This window comes from Haemorhous mexicanus, chromosome 13 (assembly GCF_027477595.1).
Source record: "Haemorhous mexicanus isolate bHaeMex1 chromosome 13, bHaeMex1.pri, whole genome shotgun sequence".
Classification (NCBI taxonomy): Eukaryota; Metazoa; Chordata; class Aves; order Passeriformes; family Fringillidae; genus Haemorhous; species Haemorhous mexicanus.
The window spans coordinates 19,133,579-19,157,129 of record NC_082353.1 but is presented as its reverse complement, the minus strand read 5'-3'; the positions used below and the strand labels follow the sequence as shown (position 1 = coordinate 19,157,129).

At 48.6% G+C, this 23,551-nt stretch overlaps 2 protein-coding genes across 8 annotated transcripts in view; one reads left to right on the top strand and one right to left on the bottom strand.

Annotated features, from left to right (window-relative positions):
* The first annotated feature begins 9,632 nt into the window (after window positions 1-9,632).
* On the top strand, window positions 9,633-16,894 carry LYSMD4 (LysM domain containing 4). The gene is made up of 3 exons (XM_059858626.1): window positions 9,633-10,782; window positions 10,888-11,178; window positions 14,587-16,894. Exons 2-3 carry the CDS (start codon window positions 10,906-10,908, stop codon window positions 15,088-15,090), a joined length of 777 nt encoding a protein of 258 aa, XP_059714609.1. The 5' UTR covers window positions 9,633-10,782; window positions 10,888-10,905; the 3' UTR covers window positions 15,091-16,894.
* A 371-nt stretch (window positions 16,895-17,265) lies between these two features.
* MEF2A (myocyte enhancer factor 2A) overlaps window positions 17,266-23,551 on the bottom strand; it is an 81,684-nt gene continuing 75,398 nt past the window's right edge. For all 7 annotated transcript variants that reach the window (XM_059858625.1, XM_059858619.1, XM_059858621.1 and 4 more), the window contains 2 exons: window positions 21,407-21,533; window positions 17,266-20,985 (listed from right to left, as the gene is read on the bottom strand). In XM_059858625.1, the coding sequence (XP_059714608.1) occupies window positions 20,640-20,985; window positions 21,407-21,533 (473 nt within the window). In that variant the 3' untranslated portion in view covers window positions 17,266-20,639. The remainder of the gene's footprint in view (window positions 20,986-21,406; window positions 21,534-23,551) is intronic.

Here is a 23,551-nt window from a genome sequence, read left to right as displayed (position 1 = left end):
CTAACACATATGGGATTTGCTGCAGGTAAATAACTGTGTCTTCTTCTCCAGGCAGCAACTTGGATCAGCTCTAGAATTAACTCTGAGTGGTTCAAGAGAGCCTGGAAACATTGTAAAGGTGGTCCAAGGTGGTCCAAGGTGGGCTTCACATCTTCACACCAACCTGGACTGTTGGGAACATTGATAGTTTAATCAGCCTTTTTCCTCATCTCCCTCTTTCAGGGTTAGGTGGGAGCCAAAATGTGTGAGTGATGAGCTGTGTGCAGGTCCTCATGAGCCTATAAGTGAACCTTTCCCAAATTACACTGATCCTCCTGCCAGCCCAAAGGCTTCTGTGCTGCTGTAGTGACTTAGGTGCTAATCAGTGCATTATCCAGAGCTCCACAATGTTTGCACGCCCAGCACCCGTGGGTTGGTGCCCTCCTCTCAAAAGCAGCTGAAGGAAGTGATCACAGAGTCAATCAAGATTCTACCAAGCAGCCCCAGTTTGGCCTGTAGAGGTCCAAGCTGTTTTTATTTGAGTGGACACATGGTGGAGCCTCTGCATGCCAAGGAAAAGAAACATTGCAAATAATTCTTGCTCTTCATTTTTATTTCTCCCCGTTTAGGACGGCTCTCTCTGTTCATAGTGTGGGATTGGTCTCTGCTGCCCCTTTCAGGGAACATCTGTAAGCACATCACATCTGTAAAAAAAAGGCAGGAAGGTTTATCTGCTGGACCAAGTTGTCCTGAATTTCCTCACCTCTCCAGATGCCTGGTGTTTGACAGCTTCTGCTCCTGGCCAGCCACAGCTTGTGTTCTCTGGCCACCTGGGACCTGATCTTCCTCTGACACTTCCACTGAGCAGCTGCTGGGAGAGACTTTCTGGTAAGTTGAAACCATGGTGATGTATTTTATCTCCACAAACAAGGAGTTGCAAATGTAGGTGTTTAAAGCTGAGATAATGATCATAGAGATCCATAGCTAAGAGTTTTACTGTGATTTTCTCCAGAAAGCTGAATCAAAGCTACCCAGAAGTTGAGCTCTGGTGCAGGAGCGCACCCCAGTGTTACCTCTTTAGGCACAAAGATTTTTACAGGCAAAAATACTCTTTGTTCTGATAATTAATGGGGAAGAACTGGGAAGAAAGCAAAGAAAAACCCAAACAATGCCATATTCTCTGCTGATTGCTTGGCTTAGCTCTGCAGCACAATTTCCCATCTCTCTTCCACATCATTCTGAGATCTTCCCCAAAAGGGTTTCATCAGTAGATAAGTGGCTGCCTCTGAGCCAACTCTTTTCTTCTGGTTCAGTGGCTGGCACGATGTTTTCACGAACTCTAAACCATCAACTTGTTGCTCTCTGATTTTCTTTGCTGATATGATCCCCATCAGCTCTCACATTTCCTAGGGCAAGCACAATCGAGCACAATCAAACAAAGCAAATCAGAATAAACAGAATTAGTGCTCATTCTTTCTTAACAACATGCCTGTGGGGCTTTTGTCTCCCTTAGCAAATTCAGTCCAGCTCCTTTCTCTCAAGTTAATTCACTGTAGCTGCTTCCACAGGCCCTGGGTTACAGGTAACAATGAGAGGAGAGGATTGTGCCTTGCTTTGAGCAAGAGCTCAGCATCTGTGTGGTTTGCATTTTAAGGAATGGGGTGAGGTGGGGATTACTTGATCCACTTCCCACTGATTCTCTGTGGTGTTCTGTCTGCTGCTGGAGATGTCCCAGCTGGGAACACATAAGATGACACTCTGCACCTTTCATCTGCTCATGTGTCCCTTTAATTCTGCTAATGGTTCCTCTTCTCCTTTTTTTTTTTTTTTTTTTTGTCTTATATACAGGCTCTGATTTTAGCACTCCAGGCACAGGGGCCTGGGATGGCTTTCCCAGGATCCTGGCAGATTTAAAGGCCAATATTGCTCCCATGCACCCACATCCCACATTGAGGGTGTCCTTGTGGGTGTGACCCTGGAGCCAGCTTCTCATGCAGGACACCACAGTGAAACTCCCTTCTGGCAGCCAGGCCTTGGACCTACAAAGTCTTCCCTGTGTGGCTGGTGTCTGTGAACATTCCCTGTTTCCTGAAGAGAGAGCAGCATTTGGCCCTTGGCTTTTAGGAGAGTTTCCTAACGCCAACCTCAAGTCAAATGGAAACACTTTCCTCCCCCTTCCGACCAGGACAAAGCCTGAGGGTGAGGTTTTAAGGCTAATGAAGCTTTTGGTGTGTGTTTTTCCTCCTGTCAGCTGAGGAGGTCCCTGGCACTATGATAAAAACCCCCAGTGCCCACCGAGGTTCCTCTCCTTGTGGTGAATGTGCTCCTGAGAGACACAAAGGTTTCCCCAGGAGCACGTTCCCATTCCATGGCTCCAATTAGAGAAGATTTTTTGTGTTTGTTGCTATCACTGTTCTTCCTTGCCTTTGGCTCAGAAGGAACCTGATTAGTGACTTCCCAGGGTCCTTGAAACCCGAGGGAATTAATTTGCCTTTAATTTTGTCCAAGCTGATACTTAGGGGAACAGCTGGGAACATTGCAAAGCAGCTTCTGGCAGTGAAGAGTCCCAGCAAAGCATTTCCCAGAGCCCTGGTAGCTCAGCCTGCCCACCTGAAGCCAGCCCATGCAGGGAGCTGCAGCATGAATCAGTGAAGGACATGGCCCTGCTCCTCTTCCTCTTCCTTACAACAGCTGGGTTTGGCCAGCTGTGCTTTGGTGGTACCTGGTCACCACGCTGTGTTTGTGTCACTTTGCTGCTGTTCACAGCTTTTTCCAGTGTTTATTGACAGCCAGACACATCTTTCATTTCTTGGTGGATGCTCATCCCAGCTTCCCAGGATCTGGGCTGTCCTGACATGCCAACATGTTGTGCAGCCTTGGGTGAAGCAGTGCATTGCCCTGTAACTCAGGGAACCACTGTGCAATAGGAACCACAACAGCACTGCTTGGCTGGGGACTTTGAAAGCACTTTGAGCTCCTTGGAAGGACCAGGGTAGGTGCAAACCTGTTCTGTTACTCTGGGGTTAAAGGCTGTCTCAGATGATGCTTTGAAGTGAAAACAGGAGCCAGCAGAGCAGTTCACACATCCCTGGAGATGGTCACTTCATGGTTTGGGGCATTTTCAGGGGCTGCTTCACTTCCCTGGTACTGGAAAGGCTGAGCCAGCTTGGGGCTGGGACCCCTCTGCAGGGCTGTGTGCAGGACACAGGGATTCCATCAGGGCCGTGCTTAGCCTTGGCTTTTGCTGTAACAATTACAAGTGATAAAATATCAGTTTTCTCCATTTGCCTCCCCACAAGATGGTTTAAAGGGAATGAAGGCAGATCCTGCTATAGCTTAGTGCATTACAAGCCAACTCAAATGACTCCCCACTGTCTTTTCATCTCCATGAGACTTTTAATGCCCTAAGTCTTTGCATGTCCTGGCACACAGCCCAATTGAAGCATGAGCTCCAGCAGAAGTTTTACATTTAAAGCTGTTCTTTTGGCCTCAGAAATTTGCAGATTGAGGCTGAGAGAAGCAATTCAGCTGTTTACTTGCAGATCTCCACCAGCCCTGCTGTGCTCTTGCCCTCGCCTCAGTCAGAGTTGTGTTAACAGCATTTTCCTATTAAAGTAGCAGCCTCAGTTACAGAAAATGCTTTTCCTATCTGGGAATGTATCTGATTTTACTCTTTTTAAATTATTCATGGAGCACAGGGGTGTTTTGTTTCCCACCCCTTATTATAATTAATCCATCATCATTTCTGGTGACAAGGTTGGCTTTTGTTGGATTTTTTATTTCTTGCCATTTCCATCAGCTTGTGCCAATACCACTCAGACTCCACATGACTGATCATGGGGAGACTGATGTGAGCAGTCAGGCAAATATCAAGTGGAAGAGCAATTCCTAAATTTCTACTCACTCAGAGCAGGAAAATGACACCTATTCTGGACATAGCCCTGCCAGAAAATCTTAGAGCCATATTGTGTAAATTGTAGTCACTTCCCTGTCTGAAATAGTCCTACTCTGAAAACTTGGCTTTCAAGACCTCCACAGCCAAGGCTTCTTCCTGTTACCTGGAAATTCCAAGTCTCTAAGAGAATAAATGGTAGCAGCTGAAACCTTCATCTTTCTTCATAGTGATGAGGTAAGTTTTTTTTTCACTTCGCCTCACTGAAAGGGATGTGCTGGGCCCCATCCTGCCTGTGGTGCAACAGGCTCAGCAAGGCTTGTCCTGTGGGTTGCAGTGGGATCTGACTCTGGGATTTTCACTCCAGCCAGTTTTCCATAGTGCACAACCTTGTGACTCTCTTCTGGCTGAACATGCTTTGAACATGAGCATGGCAGCGCTTGGGCTGGGCCTGCAGGACCTGGGGCAGGACCAGATGCAGTGACAAAGTCCCAGGATTCAGTGCTGACATCCTGTCCCAGGAGGCCACAAAACCCCTCTGTCCAACAACATCCTTGTCCCAGAGTCTGAGCAGCTGCAGCTCGTGCCCAGCACAGTGACCCTCAAACCTGGGAGCACCTGGGTTCTTCAGGACCCTTGCAAGGATGCTCCAACCACAGCCTCCCAGACAAGGAAGCAAAGCCTTCTGCTGCCCCCACGTGTTGCTTGCTCATTATGTTGCCACACACCAGTAAAGACCTGGGAGCACTATTGGGAAGCATGAAGAGGAGCCAGCACAGCCACGCAGCTCTGGAGGTCAAGGATCTTGCTTTGGAAGAATCTTCTGTTCCTCCCTCAAGCTCAGGGTCTTCCTTATACTCAAAAAACTGCAAAATCGGATTGGGCCTGTTTGGAAGTGAGATGATCTGGAGGAAGCAAAGCACAGAGGTGTCCTGGTCCCACCCAGGACGTGTGTGAGCCCTGGGAGCCCGCCAGCGATGCCGAGCGATATCGGATACGACACAGAGCATCCAGGAGTCTTGGCTCAGGCCACGAGGAGCACAGAGTGAGAGACAGCTCTTGGCAGGCTCAGCTCACATGATAAGGTCATTGGAAAGACAAGTGATGCTTTCATCAACCTGCCTCTCCCCAGAATCAGCACCAGCTCGAGCAAGGTCTCCCTCTGTGCTCCTGTAATATTCCGTGCTCCGTGTAGTGCCAAGGACAAAAGCTTCCTCACAAATAGGTTGAAGCTGCTTTTCCCAACCAGTGTCCCAGCCCCCACCTCCAATCCCTCCTGGCCCTGTCAGGTTCCACTTTTGAACCACTGAACAGCACCCCTTTGAAAGGTAATTTTCTCTCTGGATCAGTGGCACCTCTCAAGCTGAAGGGAGAGCAGGCTGTAGTTGCTGGCTCTCTGCTGCTTCCCAGCAATTACAATTTGGGATCTTGTAGTTTTGGCCTTTGTTGGGGTAGCACATGCTGACTATTCTGGAGAACATCAATCCCAAAAGCTGCCTGAAGCCTGGGCTGACAGGTTTGTAGTAGCAGCCAAGCTCTCTCATGGAACCAGTTTGTGGCTGGGGGAGGTCCCAGAGCAGTGTTCCTGACCATCCCCAGCACAGCTCCTTGGACTGGTAGGGCTGGCTCTTTGCCATCCTTTCACCAAGAACCTTTTTGGCATGGCACCATGAGCAGATGAGCCATGGAGCAATTCTCAGTTCAGATTGTCCACAGGCTGCCCTGGACACTGCCTGGAGCTCTCTGAGAACATCTGAAGGGAACAGCACTCGCTGGCAGGGCTTACGTGCTCCAGCAATTGGGGATTGCAAACACATGCTTCAGCTATGCAAGAAATCTTTGACTTGTTCTGAATGCAATTCTGCCTGGGTTTCTTCCCAGGAACATTCCTGTTCTTCACAATTTACCAGTTGAAGGAAGGGAGTAGGGGGAGGGGGGATTTTAGGAGTAAGGGAGAGGAAAGGGAACAAATCTCACGGTGCTTTCCCGCGCCAAATTTCTCCAGAAGGACAGGGTGTGGAGCATGGACTCCAGAGTCTGGGACAATCCCAAGAAAATATGAATTACAAAATTAAAACCACTTTTAATTAGTCATTTGTTTTTATAGAAAGAATAAGTCTGTTTTTCTGAAGTAATTCAGCACCTGCTATCACACACACCAGGCAGCCCCTGGCAAATGGAGCTGTGTGATAGAAGGCAAGCCCAGAACGAGGGCTCTGAGCAGAGACACTTTATCTCCTCCAGGAGACAGCAGTGCCATTCAGATCTGCATTCTGCTTCCCCAGATAAAAGTCCCACTCCTGAGTCACTGCTTACGTGAGAGAGTTGCAAATGTAGTCCCCGTAGGTGGGAGTAATTTGATGTCTGAGATGAATGATGAAGCTGGGCCTTTATTGTCACACCTGCTCTGTTCCAGACAGGAGAGGAAGTGTGAGAGGGTGGAGGCAGGAGCTGTTTCTGCCCTGGGAGAAGCCAGAGGTGCAGGGCACCCAGCTCCTCACACCCTGACTCCAGGTGACACAGCCCTCTGCTCATGGAGGGACACAGTGGCTGTCACCTGCTGGGGGGGCTGGGCTCACACTGCAGTGGGTGGGGGAGGGCTGTACCCAGGCTGGCCCTGAGCAGGGATGCCCCTGCAGGGAAGGTGTCACACGGGCTCTGTGCTCCTTTCCTGATGTCACCACCTGAGCCATCAGCTCCCTCCTGCAGCCCGAGACCCTTCCAGGGCAGTCAATCACAGGACTCGTGCTCCATGGCAGAGTCTGGGACCTGCTGAGCTACACTAGCTCCAGGGGCCTTAAAAGAGACAAGGTGTAACCTGATGCTACCAAACATGCACTCTGAGTAACCTCCACAGCTCAATTAACTCTATTAAGTATTTACCTATAATTCATTTAATTTGGTTGAGGTTTCCCCCCTGTGTTGGGTGCTTACTGTACGAACCTCTTAAAATTGTGGCTGTTTGTATAATTCAATCGAATGTACATGCAGTACCCACAGAAGCTGAGTCACTCCAGGTACCAGGGGAGAGGTTTATTTTGTTGTATTTGGCTTGTGCTTCTGACTTAACACAGGGGTAACTCCACTAAAATTGGTTGTGCTGCATTAGCCCAAAGCCAGAGCAGAGCCCAGCTCTTACTCATTATTTGCAGGAGAGACATCATAATTTCTATAATGCCATGTTCAGAGTATGAGTGGGGTTTGCTCCAGCTGCCTTCCCAGTCTCCCACTAGGGAACAATGAAATGAAGGTAAAAAGCAATATTCATCTTTTTCTCTTTTTGTGTGTATAATTCAGAAATCCCAGCAGATTCCTATTGCCTCACAGTGCTGTGTAGGAGCCTTTCCCATATAAAGGCTAAACTAAGCAGGAGTGATTGGTTGATACTAAGGAGATGCTCACAAAGTTTTTCCTGAAGTTACTCTTTTCCCAGGGGTGGAGAGCAGCCTGTCACTGAGTGAGAGGTTTTGTTGCACAGCTTAGAATGCAGCTGAAAGAGAAGCAGAGAACAGCACAGGGATTGTATGTCTGACACTTCTCACACTTCTCAAGTGAGCCTGAAGAAAGAGGGACAAATCCCAAGTGGTGAGGAAAACTGCAGTTCTGGTTCTGAGCAAGAGCTCAAGGAATCATAGGGACACAGGAGAGGAGCCCTGTTCTAGATTATTTGGAGATTCCCAGCCAAGACCTTCATGAAAGTTTTGATTCTTTATCACAGGGATTAACTCAGGGAAGCAGCTGGCGTGGATGTGAATTCCAGCTGGTGCCCAGCACACTGCTCTTTGGATTGAGTGCAAATGAGCAGACTCAGCCCTGTCACCCTCTGCATTGATCTCAGTCAGGGCAGGAGGATTCTTCCTGAAATTCAGGGCACCTTCAGAATGACCCTTGTGTTGGTTGAGTGCAGATAATGACTGAACCATTGAGCTCTCAGACAGACTCTGCTTGTTTGGGGCTGTGCAGCTCTCACAATCTGTCTGCTAACTACAAAAATATTCCAATTATTTGGAATGATGACATCACCCATGCAATTGACCCAGATCCAACATCAGCACTCCCACAAAACAGTTATTTCTTGTGAGACACTATCGAGGAGAGTAATCCAGCCCAGACTGAGCCCTGTCAGCAAAGCCTGGTTGATTCCCCCACATTTCCAGCATTTCCTCAGCAGTTTATTTTCCAGGTCCAACAGGTTATCCTAAGTAACCTGGATCTGTTTGACAAAATGTGATTATTGCTTGTAACTTTTGAACATCAGTGGTCACAGAGAGGCTCCAAGTGGCTCAGGAAAGGCATTTTGGCACCTTTCATCTACTCCCCTTGCTTGTAAAGCCCTCACCAGCACACTAAATCCATCATCTGTTGGGTCAGAAAGCTGCCTGAGCCCAAAGTCATTTGCTCCTGGGATGATCAAGCCCAGGGATGGAGGGAAGGAAATCCTGCTGGGAGATGGGGAGCTGGCTCAGCCAGTCCTGCCTGGCCACTCTCCCAGCACCCTTCCATCCCTGCCAAAACCCCTCAGTCCCACAAAGGTGTGTGGGCAGGTAAGAGCTGTGAAGAACCACTGTTGCTTAAAGAAATTCTTGATGCTTGAGGAGCCTTCTTTCCTCTCAGTGTCACATTTACCAGCTGTTGTTGTATCTAATCCAGGGGTAGCCAGAGCTGGAGAGGGAATGCCCTCCTCTCTTGCCTGCAGCACTGGGGTTGCACAGGGGAAGGCAAAGGGATGGCCAACGACTGCACTCCTCTTTAATTTCACTTACAGGCAGGTTTGTCCATCACCTGTAGGGCACAGAGCAGCCGCATCCCGGGCTGAGCCAAACCCCTGGCTGTCCCTGCAGGAGATCTTCACCCCGTGGGCACCTGGGGCAGTGCCTGCTTAATTCTGACAGCTGGCAAGGAGGACATCACTTCTGCTGTCCCTGCATCCCAGAAAAGCTTCGAATGTGGAACTTGCTAGCAGTGTGTCCTGAGCTTGTTTTTAAACATCAGCCATGAGTCAGGGTGGGCCAAGGCAAACACAGCAGTGTGGAGCACAGCTGGTCAGCTCTGCAGGCACCCACAGGGCAGAAATGTGGACACATTGTAAAATTGGCATGTTGTAATATTGGCAAATTGAAGTATGTATATTGTTATTGTATGTAATATGGACACGCTGTAATCTGTTATTACATATTGACAATGTAGTAACTGATGTTACTGTAGCACAGGGCTCTGCCGGTGTGTGACGTGACCCCTTGTACCGGTGCGTGACGTGTCCGGGGGCAGTGGCACCTCACCCATGGTTGCACAGGTGTGTGACATCACCTGTGGTTCAGGTGTGTGACATCACCCGTGGTTCAGGTGTGTGACCTGACCCATTGTACCGCTGTGTGACGAGTCCCGGGGCAGTGGCACCTCACCCGGGGCTATGCAGGTGTGTGAGGTGTCCCTCTGTTCAGGTGTCGCCCTGTTCAGGTATGTGACCCGGTCCCCTCGAGCGCTCCGGGCTCGGTCCTGGCTCTGCCGGAACGGGGTCGCGGACCCTTTAAGCGAGGCCCCGCCCCCTTCCCGGCCCTGCTCCTCCTGCTCATCCCTTCCCTCCCCGCCGCCCTTGCCGGGCTCCCATTGGTCGGGCGGCGCTGAGGTCCCGCCTCCCGGCGCCGCCAGCCAATGGGAGGAGCGCTGGGCGAGATCGTGGCCAGGTTGGTGCGGGGCCGATGGCGGCGGGTTCGTGAGGGGAGCGCTGGGAAGGGGGTGGGAATCGGGACGTCCTGAGGGGAGCGGGGCCCCTGGGGGCAGCGGGACACCCTGAGGGGAGCGGGGCCCCTGCGGGGAGCGGGATCCAATGAAGCGCTGAGGAGAGCGGGGCCCCAGGGGGGAGCGGGACACTCTGAGGGAATCCGCACCCCCCCCTCAAGTGCTGAGGGCGTTGGGGTCACCTGAAGCGCTGAGGGCAGCGGGACCCTGTGAGGGGAGCGGGACCCCCTTGAGTGCCGAGGGCAGCGGGAGCTGAGGGGATCGGGACCCCCGAGGTGCTGAGGGGCGAAGGACTCTCCCGCAATGCTGAGGGCACCGGTCTCCCTTGAGGGCATGGGGGTCCCCCCGAAGTGCTGACGAGGTCGGGTCCCCAGAGGAGCTTGGGGAGAGTTCGGCAGCCCCTGAGGAGGGAGCTGTGCCGGGGGAGGCCGGGGGGTCCCCCAGCAGCGTCCAGCCTGGTCCTGCGTGTGGAGCTCCCCCGGCACAGCCGAGCCCAGCCCGCAGCTGTGCCGTGCCCGGGGCCAAGGAAATGCCATTAAATCGTAGTGGTTTCACCTGAAGAATCCCTTAGGGGTAGATGGAGAGCGTTAAGGTCAAGGATCCATAACAATGTGGGGTTTTCTTACCTATACCTCATCCTGACAATAAATTGTTTGTGGAGCTGAGGATTGAAGAGATAAAAAAAAACCAAACCAAACTTGCAGCTGTAGGCTGAGCAATAATTAAAGTGCTTAGGCAGGTTCTAGTCTTCATGCAGCAAAATGAAGTCTTGTTATTCGGGTCGAAGTTAAGTATAGCATGAGCTGTCCTTATTAAAAAAAAAAAAAAAAAAAAAGGTGCTTTTCCAACAACTTAAAATGTGGGTTCCTGAAGAGTGTAGAGAGCTAAGGACTTATGGAAAGGATAACTTTGCTCAGTTTTTAATATCAGTTAGTAGACCTGCTGTATGTTTTGACGGTTATTAAAGACTGTTTGCTCAAGGGACTGTGTTGTTTTTTAGATAAAATTATAGAATGTAGCATTTAAAATGTTGAGCAACATAGTTATAAGGTGGTTTGTTTACAGGCTGACAAAAAGAAAATGGAAAAAAAGTACTGATTGCTGCAGTTTGAGTGCATAACTTTTCTAATATTGCTGGTAGAATGACACTTCTGGATTTGCCCCTTTCTGTGGTGAGTGTTCACACCTGCCAGCTTTCCGTGCATTCTCTGAATCTTTCATGCTGAGAGATAAACACTGGTCTTGAGGAAACTGAAAGTGTCTGGGTTTTGCTGCAGGTGCTGCTGGTGTGAAAGATGAGGCTGCACGAGAGCCGGACAAAACCCTTCCAGGCTCCTGCCACTGTGCACACCTTCCCGGGCAGGCAGGTGTTCGTGTTCCCCAATGGCCGCTCAGACTCGGAGGAGTCCTCGGAGGAGGAGCTCAACGTGATGGAATTGCGGCCCAGGGGCAAGGAGCAGCAACGGGGCAGCGCCCCCCGGGACAGGCCGGGGGACGTGGTGCTCCTGGAGAGGGAGCTCACCGAGGAGGACAGCCTCAACAAGCTGGCCCTGCAGTACGGCTGTAAGGTGAGGCTTAACCACCCCCAGGGGCTTCAGCTGTGTCTGGTAGTTCTGACACCGGCAGGTGTTGCCCCTGTGTATTGTATGAATGGTCATTGTCCAGGTAAAACTGGAGAAAGGCAAAAATAACCCCAGACAAACACAAAAAATGGTTGTTCAGCCAAAAGCCTGGGAAGATGTTGTCAGCCTCACACCTTGCCTGACCTGCTTTCCTGTTTAATTTCAGTGACTAAGTGCAGGTTGTACTTAGTTATTTCAGTGAGGACAAACATTAGGGAGCTGAGTGTAGAAATGAGGGCCAGGGCTCTGCTCTCAAGGAACATTGAAGGTTTTGAAGCAAATTGAGCAGTACAAAGAAACACCAGAGTTATGGGTGAGATTTTTTGTTTATTTTTTGAAAGGTATCAGCTTATGTTTTGCAAGGAAGGTCTGAGTCTAACAGGGGTGGATGTGGAGAGGTGCCAAAGTTCAGTCCCAAAGTCCAGGTGCTGTCTGTGTTTGGGTTTTGGTTGTTTGCTGTCATCCCAAAGCGTGCACAGTTCAGGTGCCTGTGGGCAGGAGGGAGGGCGTGTGCACAGTGAGATTTCTGAACTGGAACAACTACACAGCACGTTTTCTTTGTTCCAAAAAAGAGCCAAACTGCTGGAAAGTTTAATTACCTGCTCTGAACATTAGAAGCCCCCTGTTGTTCAGCAGTTGGAGCTGTATTTTTAGAGCCCCCTTTATCTGCAAGCTGGACTGTGATTTGAGTTCCATGATGAAACAGTTGGCCAGCAACCGCAGCAGGGATAATGATACAGCTCTGGCTCTAGTGCTGCCCTGCCAGTGCAGTCTGTCTTGCTTAACCACACAGCAGCTGTATGGTGAAGCTGAGGCAAGAGGCCTTAGAGGGATTGCAGCAATTCCTCCCCTCCCATGCCCTTAGAAACAAAAACGAAACACAAAAGGCACCCTTGTAGGTTCTGCTGACGAGCCCAATGCGTGTGGAGAAGCGAGTCTGGTAGGACTTGAATAGGCCTTGATTGGCTCCAGGAGAGCCTGAGAAGGCAGAGCTGAGTAGTGGTTGGGTTTGGAGCTGTGTGCTGCTCTCAGCAGCACCTGGGCAGACTCACAGCAGTTGAGTGAACTCAGAGGAGGGAGATTCTGAACAGTTCTTTGGTTTATGAAGAGTCTTGCTGTGCCTCTGCACTGTCACCCAGTTCTGTCCCTGCTGTGGCTGCTCCTCTGCTGTGCCCCACTCCTGGAGCCTTTCAGCTCCTCTGGAGGCTGCTGGGCCTGCCCAGGGGAAAAGCAAGCTCATGGAAGGGACCACATAGTCAGTGTTCTCCTCCCACAGGACAAAAACTGTCCTGCTGCCTCCCTCCCTTCCAGAAAGGGCACTTCTGACTTGTTCCAGTTTAACTGAACAGGTACCAAAGTCTTTATTGTAGGAGATTTGTCTATTTGTCTCTTAAAGACTGGCATGACAGTTTTCATGTGTTTTATTTTATTTGCACAATTAAACAGCTCCTGAAAGGTCACAGAACAGCAGTGAGAACTGTAACCACAGCTATATAGGCAAATGTGTGTAAAAATCCAGGAGGAACTTCTCCTTGAAATCAATGAGAACTTGACGTTGGTTTCAGAATCTGCTTGGGGAGGGGATAGTAAGACAGTGCAACAAATAGCTCTGTGTGTTTGCCACAGATAACTTGGCAGAGATGCAAAGCACTTAAAAATTCTCATTTTTACTCTTGACCATTTATAGTCCTGGCTTGCTTTTGGCATTGTTCTTAGGCTGGGACAAGAGGTGGCTCACTGCAGCCAAAAAATGAGTACAGAAAATAAGCCTAAATGCTTGTGCAGCCCAATCTCTCACATGCTTCCATCAGCTCTGTTTATTGTTTCTGTGTGAGTGCTGCTCTACTTTCTGTTTCTAGAGTCTTAGCACCACACTGCAGTATTTGATTGCAGACACCACGGGGGATATTTACTGTCCCAGTAATTTGTTTTCATTGGAACAAATCCAGAAATTGAAGCAGCACCTCAGTTTAGAGGATCTGGGTGAGATTGTTATTTCATAACTAAGAAATTTTGCAGGGTGTAAGTCCAGAGCTGACACTGGGGCTGGCTGTGAAGAGCCCGAAGCAGTGACTGAGGATTCCTTTTGCTTCAGGGTCCCCAGATCAGGTCTTGGATTAAATGTGCCATTTTCAGAGTTCTCAAGCTTTGCAGAGTAAACATGAGATTCAGGCCCCCTTCTCCTCTCCTCTCCACCTCTGAGCAGAGTTCTTAGGAAGTAAAGTGGGTTTTTTTGTTTTAGCTCCCCAGTTTCCTTGGCAGCCTCAAGCGTGTGTGCAGTGAATGCAGGTCATGCTGTGATTTCTGAAGAGCAAAGCACAGTCCCTCTGCTGTGTCTCTGATGTGATGGATGAGAGGTGCTTTACCTGTTTGTGTTGCCTTTCTCTTTGCTTTGGCTCTTGCTGTTTTGTTTGTGCCCTCCAGCCTTTTCCTCAAGGTTCTTTCACATCTCCTCTGCTGCAGTGGAGAGCTCCTGGCACACACTGACATCCTGTTCCTTTCCTTTGACAGAGGGCTTAGTGCAACTGAGAAGTTGCTGTGCTTGCAGGGTGGCTGTGAGTGGCCACTGGATTAAGCATCTTCTCTTATTTGATGTTAACTAAGGGATGCTGCCTTGCCTTTGTATTGGCACTGCCTGTCCCTGCGTCTGATGCTGCACACTGGCTGCTTCTCCCTTGCTCTTCCTGCTGCTGGGTGGGGACACAGCTCACCGACAGGAGCCCTACACAGGAACCAGAGAGGGTGTCAGGAGCACAGAGGTGATTGTCCTTCAGCAGGACATGCTCAGGGGGAGTGGGCTGGATGAGCTGCTGTCCTGCACAAGAGAGGTGTTCCTTGAGCAGAGGATGCTCGTGCCTGTGCGGGAGGTGCTCACCTGCTCTCCAGGCTGTCCTTGCTTTCAGAACGTGTGTGCTCCCAAAATGGAGCTCTGATCACTCTGAAATAATTTCCTGAGCAGGAGATGCTCACACTGTTGTTGTGCTCTCACCTTAAGCACTTGTGTGTAAGGTATGAAAATAGTTTTTAAAAGGATCTGTTAGATAAAAAGATTCTTTTTGCCGTAACTGAGAGAAGGGCAAAGAAAGCAAGGGGAAAGAAGAGCAGTATGGAGCAAAATACAGCAAGTGCAAGAGATGGAGGTTGTAGACTGGTTTAACAGGGGACTGGCTCAATCCTGCAGGGCCTGGAGCACCCCTGGAACTGCTGGAGAATCTCTCAGAACATCAAACCACTTGCATCCAGGGCCTGCTTTTATTCCTTGACGGATTCTTGCGCACTGGTTTTGTAGCTGCTTCCTGCCTCACTCCTGGGCTGTCCTGCCCTCACTGTTTGTGTCCTTTCTGGATTCCTTAGGTTGCAGATATCAAACGCGTCAACAACTTCATCCGGGAGCAGGATCTGTACGCGCTGAAGTCCATCAAGATCCCGGTGCGGCCGCACGGGCTGCTCACGGAGAGCGCCGGGGCGCTGCGGCCGCCCCTGGCAGGGCCCGCCCAGCCCGGCCTGACGCGCGTGGAGCCGCCAGAGCCCGACCCCGGCGCGGGCAGCTCCGCTGGCAGCCGGCGTCTCAGTGAGTACTTCAGGGGCATCGACCAGAGCATCCAGGACGCCGTGCAGGTGGAGGTGCAGCTGAACGCGGAGTACGGCGGGGAGGGGCTGGAGAGGCCCCTGCCCGAGGCAGGGAAACGGGACGCTGGGAACGGTGCGGACTGCGGAATCCAGTGGTGGAACGCCGTGTTCATTATGCTCCTGATAGGAATCGTCCTGCCAGTGTTTTATATCATCTATTTTAAAACACAGGGCCTGGTGGCCCACTCCTCTAACATGACAAACTCAAATGTTTCAACAGCTGGATAGGAAGGGAAATTACCACAAGGCTCAGTCGTAGGAAAAAAAATCCTAAGGTGAAAGGGCAGCCCACTTCAGCCTCCCCAGCAGTGATGCCCGTATGCTCGTGACTGACTCAAGTGCACCCAAGGGGGTACGACAATACAGATTATTTTTATTTTTATAAGTAGCTGATGATGTAATCCTGAATTTGACTGAAAATGAGGTGATGTGATTATGATAGAAAAAAAGGATGCTTTGTTGCTTACAGAGATCATAACCCAGGTGGCTTCAGAGTTGGGAACTTCATCGAGGGGAAAGTATTTTGTAGCAATTTACTTGTTATGGTTGCTTCAGGTATTTCTTAATGCCATGTCTAGAAGCAAATTCTTTGCTGCTGAGCTAGAGAGTGCAGTATTAATGTGGTTGGAAAGTTGGGGGTTGTTTGCATTTTAAGGAAACACTTTTTGCTGGAATAGAAGTGGGGGACACTTTTCCTCAGAAGTGTCATTTTTGTCTCTTGCAGACCATGGTGGTTTTGGCCTGCTTGACCCTAATGATGCCTTCTGGGGCTCTAAGCTGGGTGTGCCAGGGCACAATGATGCTGCCAGCACCCCACCTCGTCACTCCCCTGAGCAAATCTTTGAACTGTGTTCCATTGGGATGCATCAGGCCCAACCCTGGGAAGGGTGAGCCCAGACCTCTTCCCCTCAGTGAAATCCTTCAGAGATCTCAGTGCAGGATGTGTGCTGTCCCAGGGTGCTGCTCAGCCCTGCATGGCCCCAGGTGGGCAAGGGGTGTTGGACGAGGACAGGAGAGCACGAGAGAGGAGTCACAGGCACTTCTCAAGGGCTTATTTGCTGACAGGAGGTCTAGTCAGTATTATTTGCTAAAAAACTAATAATAGTCTCTAGTGGTGCTTCTGAGAGACCCAGTCATGGAATTAGTTCCTTGTGTGCAGTCTGAGTGGCAGTGAAGTGGGAGCTGGGTGCAGGTTGCAAGGTCCAGGACAGAAGTCCAAGAAGAAAGAAGGGTGAAGCCTTTCCGGGAGAGGACTGTGATTCTGCTGATTGTGACAGTTTCTGTGGACTGACCACATGCACTGAAAAGCTTCACAGGGCAGTGGAGGTGTTGGTCAGCCCAGGGCTGTGCTCTTCAGGGCCACTCAGCAAACACTACCTGCTGCAAGGGAGCAGCAATGGAGGCCTTGGGAGCTTTGCTAAACAAAGAACTTGCCTCAGAAATTTGACTCAGCAAATTCTGGGCCTGTGGGCAGAGGTAAAGGCTTTCCTGAACAAACCACTACATGTGTGGGCAGGTGAGGTTGTTGCTGAGGGTGAGGGCAGCGCCGGTGGGCAGGTGCAGGAAGCTGCTGTTCCTTGTCCCCACCTTGGCCCAGCCCCATTTGCAGCTTCCCAGCTGCCAGCAGGATCACAGGGCTTTTCCAGCTTCCCTTGGCAGCCTGAGGCTGGCTGGGGCAGAGCAGGGGCTGGAGAGGGGCTGTGGTACAAGCACCTGCTGTGCAGGTGTGGCCTCAGCCCGGCCTGAAGGACTGCCTCTGCCTGGCAGTGCCTGCCCGGACAGGGAGGATTGAAGCGTCTCCAGCAAGGTGAGGACCCCACACCACACAGGCACAGCTGGGTGCTGCTACAGTGAGAACCTGTGTTCCCTACAGCTCTCAAAAGTGGGAACCTAATTTTATAAATGAACACTCCAAAGTATCTTATACTGAACAAAATCTTGTATTTTTCTTCTGTGAAGAGATGTATCTCTGATCTGGGGAGGGGGCGGGACCCGGTTCTTACATTTTTAAATAAAGCCACATGAAATAAAAGCACAAGGGGCACAGCCTGTGCTTTATTTGCTACCACACAGCTGAGCACCTGCCTTAGAAGGAGGGGCCCCTTGCAGCCTCACCTCAGCCTCTGCAGTGAGCGGGAGTGGGAGCAGCAGGAGGAACCGGGGCTGAGGCAGGACTGCCCTTGGGCTCTCCACTCTCAATGGACCCTGGTTCATCTGCCAGTTTCTCCACGTTTTATAGGAAGGTTCTGAGCAGGTGTCAGTCCCTGAGTGCACTAACAAGCGTGTGTGTATCCCTGTTGATGAAAATCCTCATGGCTGCAGTTAAGAACCAGACTGACACCTGGAAGGGGCAAGGACACGCCGGATGGGACCAGTGCTCTGCAAACACGAGAGAGGCCGGAGTACACAGTAAAAGCCAGTATCTTTACTTTAGTGAATGCAGGATACAAATATTTTACAACAACCTCTAGCATTTTCTTAACCATTTGATAAAAAGTTCACTAGAATATTTATTGTATATTGAAGAAAAAACAACACATTCAGGGAAAAAAATTGAGATTAACTTATTTTTTTTCTTAAAAGATTCGTCTCAAGGATGGCAACAAAGTCCAGCTTGTGCCGCCAAACGGCTTATCAGCATTAAACCGTGAACAGCTTCTTGTGAACTGTTGACTACAAACATTTACCAAATACATAAATCTCTTTTAAAAAAGCCATTTTAAATATAGCAAAGCAGTGTTCTCTTGCACAGCAAAGTGAAGAAAGGTTCTACTAAGATTTAAATGTTTTTTACATTGGTTAAGTCTTTCTTTCACATTCGGATTTAACTTCTGCCCAGGATCAATTGTTAGGAGTTGTTTTGTTCCTTATTTACTATGTATTTCTTGTGCGCACAGTAACTCGCAAGTTTCTGATGCATTAGTGTCCTTGGAGGGAAGGCAAGGCTAAAGCAGTTCTCTCTGACGAGTCCCTGACAACGTGGCGTTCTCAAAACTATCGTGAGAGCTCGAGGATGGAGGTGATTTGTCACAACAGAGATAAAAATCTTAAATCATTCAGACCTGACTGGGTTCAGCCCAGGATTGGATCCACTTGCACTTCAGTCAGCAGAGATAATTTTAAAAAGTTTTTTTTTTTAACCTGTTGAAATATCTGTGCTATGTCATCTCTTTTTTTTTTAATATAAAACATTTTTACAATTTCTAAAAAAGTATGTTTCAAAGTGAGTTACTTGTTATTAAAAACCAGGATTCCCATGTCCTCGGTGGCAGGAGGTGCTCCCCGAGACCCGAGGGCTGTGGAAGGACGTTTCTGCCGGGGCTGGGGCAGCACACGGCCACTCCCTTGCCCAGCTCTTTAGAACTGATTCTTTTTATTTTTTTTTTTTAATTCATTGGTGCAATTTCAATACAAACTCTAACCCTTGTGTAGCTTTGTCTTTAAGAAAACAGTAGTTAAGTACTGTTTAAAAACCTGCATAGAAATAAAGACTATTGAGATACAGTCAGCAAAGCCATCTGATAAGGCACACAAGAAAATAGACAGTAAATGTGAATGCAGAACTCCCACTCGGATGTACAGCAAAGTTCATACAGGTGCATAAATCATGGAACTCACATCACTGATCAGAGCAGCAAAAGGTTCCAGGGAGCAGCAAGTGAATTCGGTCACTGGGGACACAGCGGCCATGGGAATGTGTCCCTTCTGCCTGCACCCTCCTGCCAGCCGGGATGAACCCAGGAAAGGGAAGCAGTTCCAAGGGAAAGGCCGGAGGGCACTGGAGCCCCTGCGGCTTTTAATGCTGCCAGGACAACGAGACAGGGCTGGAGGCCACAGGTACCACAGGGACACCGCCCTTCTCACCCCTCCCTTACAGCATCAAGGGATTTTTCTTAACTGAAAAAAAAATTAAAAAAGGGAAAAAAAAAAAAGCCCAAGCAAAAAATGTAATAAATATCAGGGCTAACTCTGAAGAGTTTGGGCAATCCCACGGCTCTGCAGCTTCCACCCAGAACCAGCACTGCCAGCCTGGAGGTGACCGGGAGCACCGGTGGGATCACGGCCCTGCATCCAACACCAAACCTGCTCCCAGCCCAGTCTCGTGGCACAAGGGGGCTCTGCATTCCTCCCTCTCTTGGAAGCAGCAAATTTTTCCCAAACCACTTGCCAACTCACAAAACCTTTTGTGCTCCTCTGATATGTGTCATTTCCCTATCATGAGAAATTAGGTCAAGTTTTTCCACTGGTTTTTTTTTTCCTCCTCAGAAGAGGCAGCTTTAAAATGATGCCTTAAAATGTGTTGTAACAGATTTTTTATATTTATGCAGGATGAACTTAACACCAGATTTTTTTTTTGCCACTTTGCTATTTATATACATATATATAAAATGTATAATGAAGCTTAACCATACAGCACAGAGATTACAATTGAACGGCACACATTCACCACCAGTGAGGGGGCCAACCCCTTTATACACCCTCTGAAAAATCTGGATAATAATATTAATAATAATTAAAATCCAAAGAAAGTACAGTATATTTAACAAAATAGTAAATATTAAACAGTGAATACTCTACTTAATAAGGACCTCGCCTTGTTTCAAGTTGGCGTCAATCCACAAAAATATACTTTTTAATCTGGTGACCGTACAATACATAGGTACTTACACCAAAGGTGATAATATATTTAGGATGCTATATACACAAAGAGTTTGGCTCAAATTTAAATTTACATATAAGTGTTCATGGCTTATTTTTCCCCCAAGGTTCCGCCTGCAAGTTTTTCCTTTTCATCTTTGAAAGCAAAAACTAGAAAGTCAAAATAAGATAAAACTATACTCTACAAAAAAGCTACAACATACAGCTTTGGCTTATATAAATAATTCATAGCAGAATGTGTTCAAAAGTACTGTATATAACTTTATATATAGTCTTCAATTCATTAGGGTATTGTTTTCTTTAATATAAAATATACATGAGCTAAAATCCGTTTCTATATTTTTCAAAGGTATGAACGTAAAAACAAATTTGTCAAACATATTCCAATTATAACTTAATATATTAATTTTATTTTGTTAATGTTCTATTTTCTAGGCTAATATTTTCTGAATATTTCATGCGAGTTCTCTATGCTCTCTTTCACTCATTAAAAAAATCACTTCTTTGACCCAATACACTTTTTTTTTTGCACGTGCAAAACAGGGTTTTTGTTTTTGTTTTTTTTATTTCTTATAGCATCAGCCCTTCTCCATGCACCCTCTGCAATAGAGACCCATGCCAGGTTGGGTAATAGAAAGGTCAGTTTATGTACAGTATTGCTTTCTTCTTCCTGCTTTTCTACTGCTCTGCTGCTACAAAGCAATTATTTCTTAACTACGAGTAACCATAGAGCTGACTACACACAGGGACGGTACTACAGGCGAGCCCTCGCTCGGGTGGGTGTGGAGGAGGAGGAGACACTGTGGGGACGCCGCTCTGCGCGGGCCGGGCTGGGGTCACACACGAGTCCAGGTAAGTGCCAGACTAGAGATCAAACCTACGGGATTGTTCTGTTACTTTTACCAAGGGACATCTGCAGCTATACAAGAGTTTGTCGTTAAGTGCCTGATGATTGGTGTATGCTACACACACTAGCACATATATATGCATGTGAAGATATATATATGCACGTATGTATATACATATAAATATACTTATTCATGTCCTTATTTATAAATTTAGATATGTCAGGACAGTTCATTTTGAGAACACAAAGCTGAGAGGGCGGCACCGCGGGTTTATGTCACCCACGTGTCCATCCTCATGCGTTTTACCGAGGGGCTCTCCCGATCCTCTGCGTTGGGCGGCCGCCCCAGCACCACGGGCGAGTGGAAGTCGCTGCGCGGGTCCTCGCGGTCGCTGCCGTCGTAGGAGCTGCTGGAGCTGCTCAGGCTGTCGACCGGGGAGCGCCCCAGCTCCTGGCGCGACGGCGGCGGCGGCGGCTGCGGCTGCTGCGGCTGCTGCGGCGGGAACCCCGAGGGGGTGACGCGGTCCCGGGGAGGGGAGATCGGTTCCGATTTGATGTTGATGTTTTGGTTGGTGTTAATGGAGAGATTTGAACCCTGAGATAGCTGGCTGCCAGTGCTGGGGAAAGAAAACCCAAAGGTGCAAATCAGAAAACAGAGAAAGTGAAAGCCAAGTGACAATTCACGTGTCTGTGATGGTGAGGGCTTGGGGCTCAGCACAGAAATAAATGCAGTTTACTGGGAAGAGCAAAGGTGAAAAAATCATTAATTAAAGGTCTGAGCTGCATTTACAGAAGTTCAGAACAAACAAGTATTTTCTATTGCCAAGCAGTTCAGTCACCACACAGGTGCCCCCCTGGTGAGAAGCTGAGCCTGCAGGGACACAGCTCATTAGCTGGAGACTGGAGGTGACTGAAGGGACAAACACCCCGACACATGAATGTTTTCCAGCACAGACAAGAGGTGAAAATGTGCTGAATATTCCCTTGGTGCAGCTGCTCCAGCCCCCCCAGAGCTGCCCTGGTGCCCTGGGTACTTACACAAGAGAGCTGAGGGCCGCGGGACGGAGGTGGTGCTGCTGCCAGGCAGACACCTGCCCCAGGGACAGCATTCCTGGGGAGTTAAACCCCTGCAGGGCAGACAGGTCTGCGCTAGTCAAGGAGTAATCTAAGAGGGAAAAACAAATAAACAACAAAATAATGTATGGGGGGCGTTATATATATAACATACATTTATACATAAACACAAATACAAAGGCTTTCTGTCCAAAACGAATAAAGGCAGCTGACCCAAAGGAATCCAAACATGAAAACTCTGAAGTCTGGGAGCAATCCTGCCAAGCTCACAGGGACCTTAACAGAACAGAGGCCTCCAAATGAAAAATTTTTGCATTTTGCTTTCAGGTCCTCCATGTTGCTGTCTGGAAGCTTGTTCCAAACCCACAGGTACAACACATTACTGCAGAGTATATACAGAGGTGTGCACCTTACAGTAAAACTTGGCCCTGTGCTGTCAGAGACCCACACACATCCCTGCAAGAGCCTTACAGAAGGCCTCTGGAGTCCCAGCTGCTCCCAGCAGGTGAAGTTTCTTGGGCTGCCTTTTTCTTTTAATTTCATTTCTTCTCAGTTTCACTTCTACTGAAACTCTGAAAACCCTCACACGTATTTCTGTACAGCTTCAGAAAGGTTTGTCCCAAGATGACTGACCCAAAAAGCCCCTTTTGCAAGACTAAAATTGAATATAAAAAAAATAAAGAAAAAATAACAACTGAGCAGCCCCTGCAGTGACCCAGACATGCACTGAGCCTGCAAAGCAGCCAGGCCTCCAACACCTGCCCAGGGCAGCCCAGGCACACTCTGGAGATGGATGTGCTGGGCTGATGGGATTTGTCAGAGCAGACCTGAAGGAAACACTGATAGGAATTCAGTTCCCATGTAATTTTTTTCCACTGCAATTACAGCTTTTATGACCATGGACAATTAACTTCTGACACTTCAGACAGAATGTGTCTGGTGACAGGGCTTTGAGGAGGTATTTTTCCAAAGAGCACACAAGTCACTACGCAATTAGCTGCATTATTAATTCCCTAAATAATCACGTATCTGCTGGCAGTGACAGGAGGACACCCCTGCTACAGGAGTGACCTGATGTGAACACACAAGAGCACCTTCTGCACCACAGAAACCATCACTGCTGTGACCCCCACAAGCAGTGCTGGCAAGTTTGTACCTCTGCAAAACAACTGACCTGAAGGCAGGAATTTATGGCTTGGTGTGCTTTGCTCAGGTGTCAATTATTAATTAACTGATTGCAGGGGGTTTTAACATTTTTTTAAATGCCTGGATTGTTTTAGAAAAGTAATTCAGTTAGTTCTGGTCCTTCCTCCAACAATCTACAGAATACCAAAACAGATTATATAAAATAGGGTATTTGTGGAAAACTGATATCCAACATTTTAATTAAGGATCCAAGGAGCTGAAGCTATCCCTTCTAGTCCTTAAAAAAACAACCTTATCAATCCAGAAAAACAATTATGGTATTTAAATTTTATCTTAGTCCTTGAATTGCAAAACTGAAATTGTGCTGTAAGTGGAGACTACCCTGAGAATCCCCAGGCGATAATTTGGTTTCAACATCAAATTTCTTCCTGCAAATCCCCTGAAAGGTTCAATCTAATAGAAATGATTCTGAAGTGTGTGAAAACCACTAAAGGCTAAAAGCTTTGCACAAATTATTTGCATTCTCAAAGGAAATGGGCTGGAGTTTAAAATCACACCCCAGCATTGTCCATTACGTAGGACATCAGTTCCCATTGCCTTTGCTGCTTCCTGGTGTTCCAGCCAGCAGCTCACAGGTTATTCTGAGTGAGGGATGCACCCAGCACTGCTCCCTGAAGCAGCATCCAACTGGACACAGGGCTCTGTCAGGTGAAACTCAGTGAGGCTCCTCTGAGCAGGGACCAGAAGGGTTTGCTTTGAACAGCCACTGAACACAAGAGCTGAACCACCTCTGGGGCAAGAGTCAAACCAAGGCCTGCATGTCCAGCTACTCACACTTCAGCTGATCACCCAAAGCAAGCCCCTGCTCTGCCCGTGGGGCTGCTCCTGCAGCCCAACTGCTGCACTCCCTGGTCAGACTTCACCCTCTCAGGGCAGCTGTGTTTGCATCGACTTAACAACTGG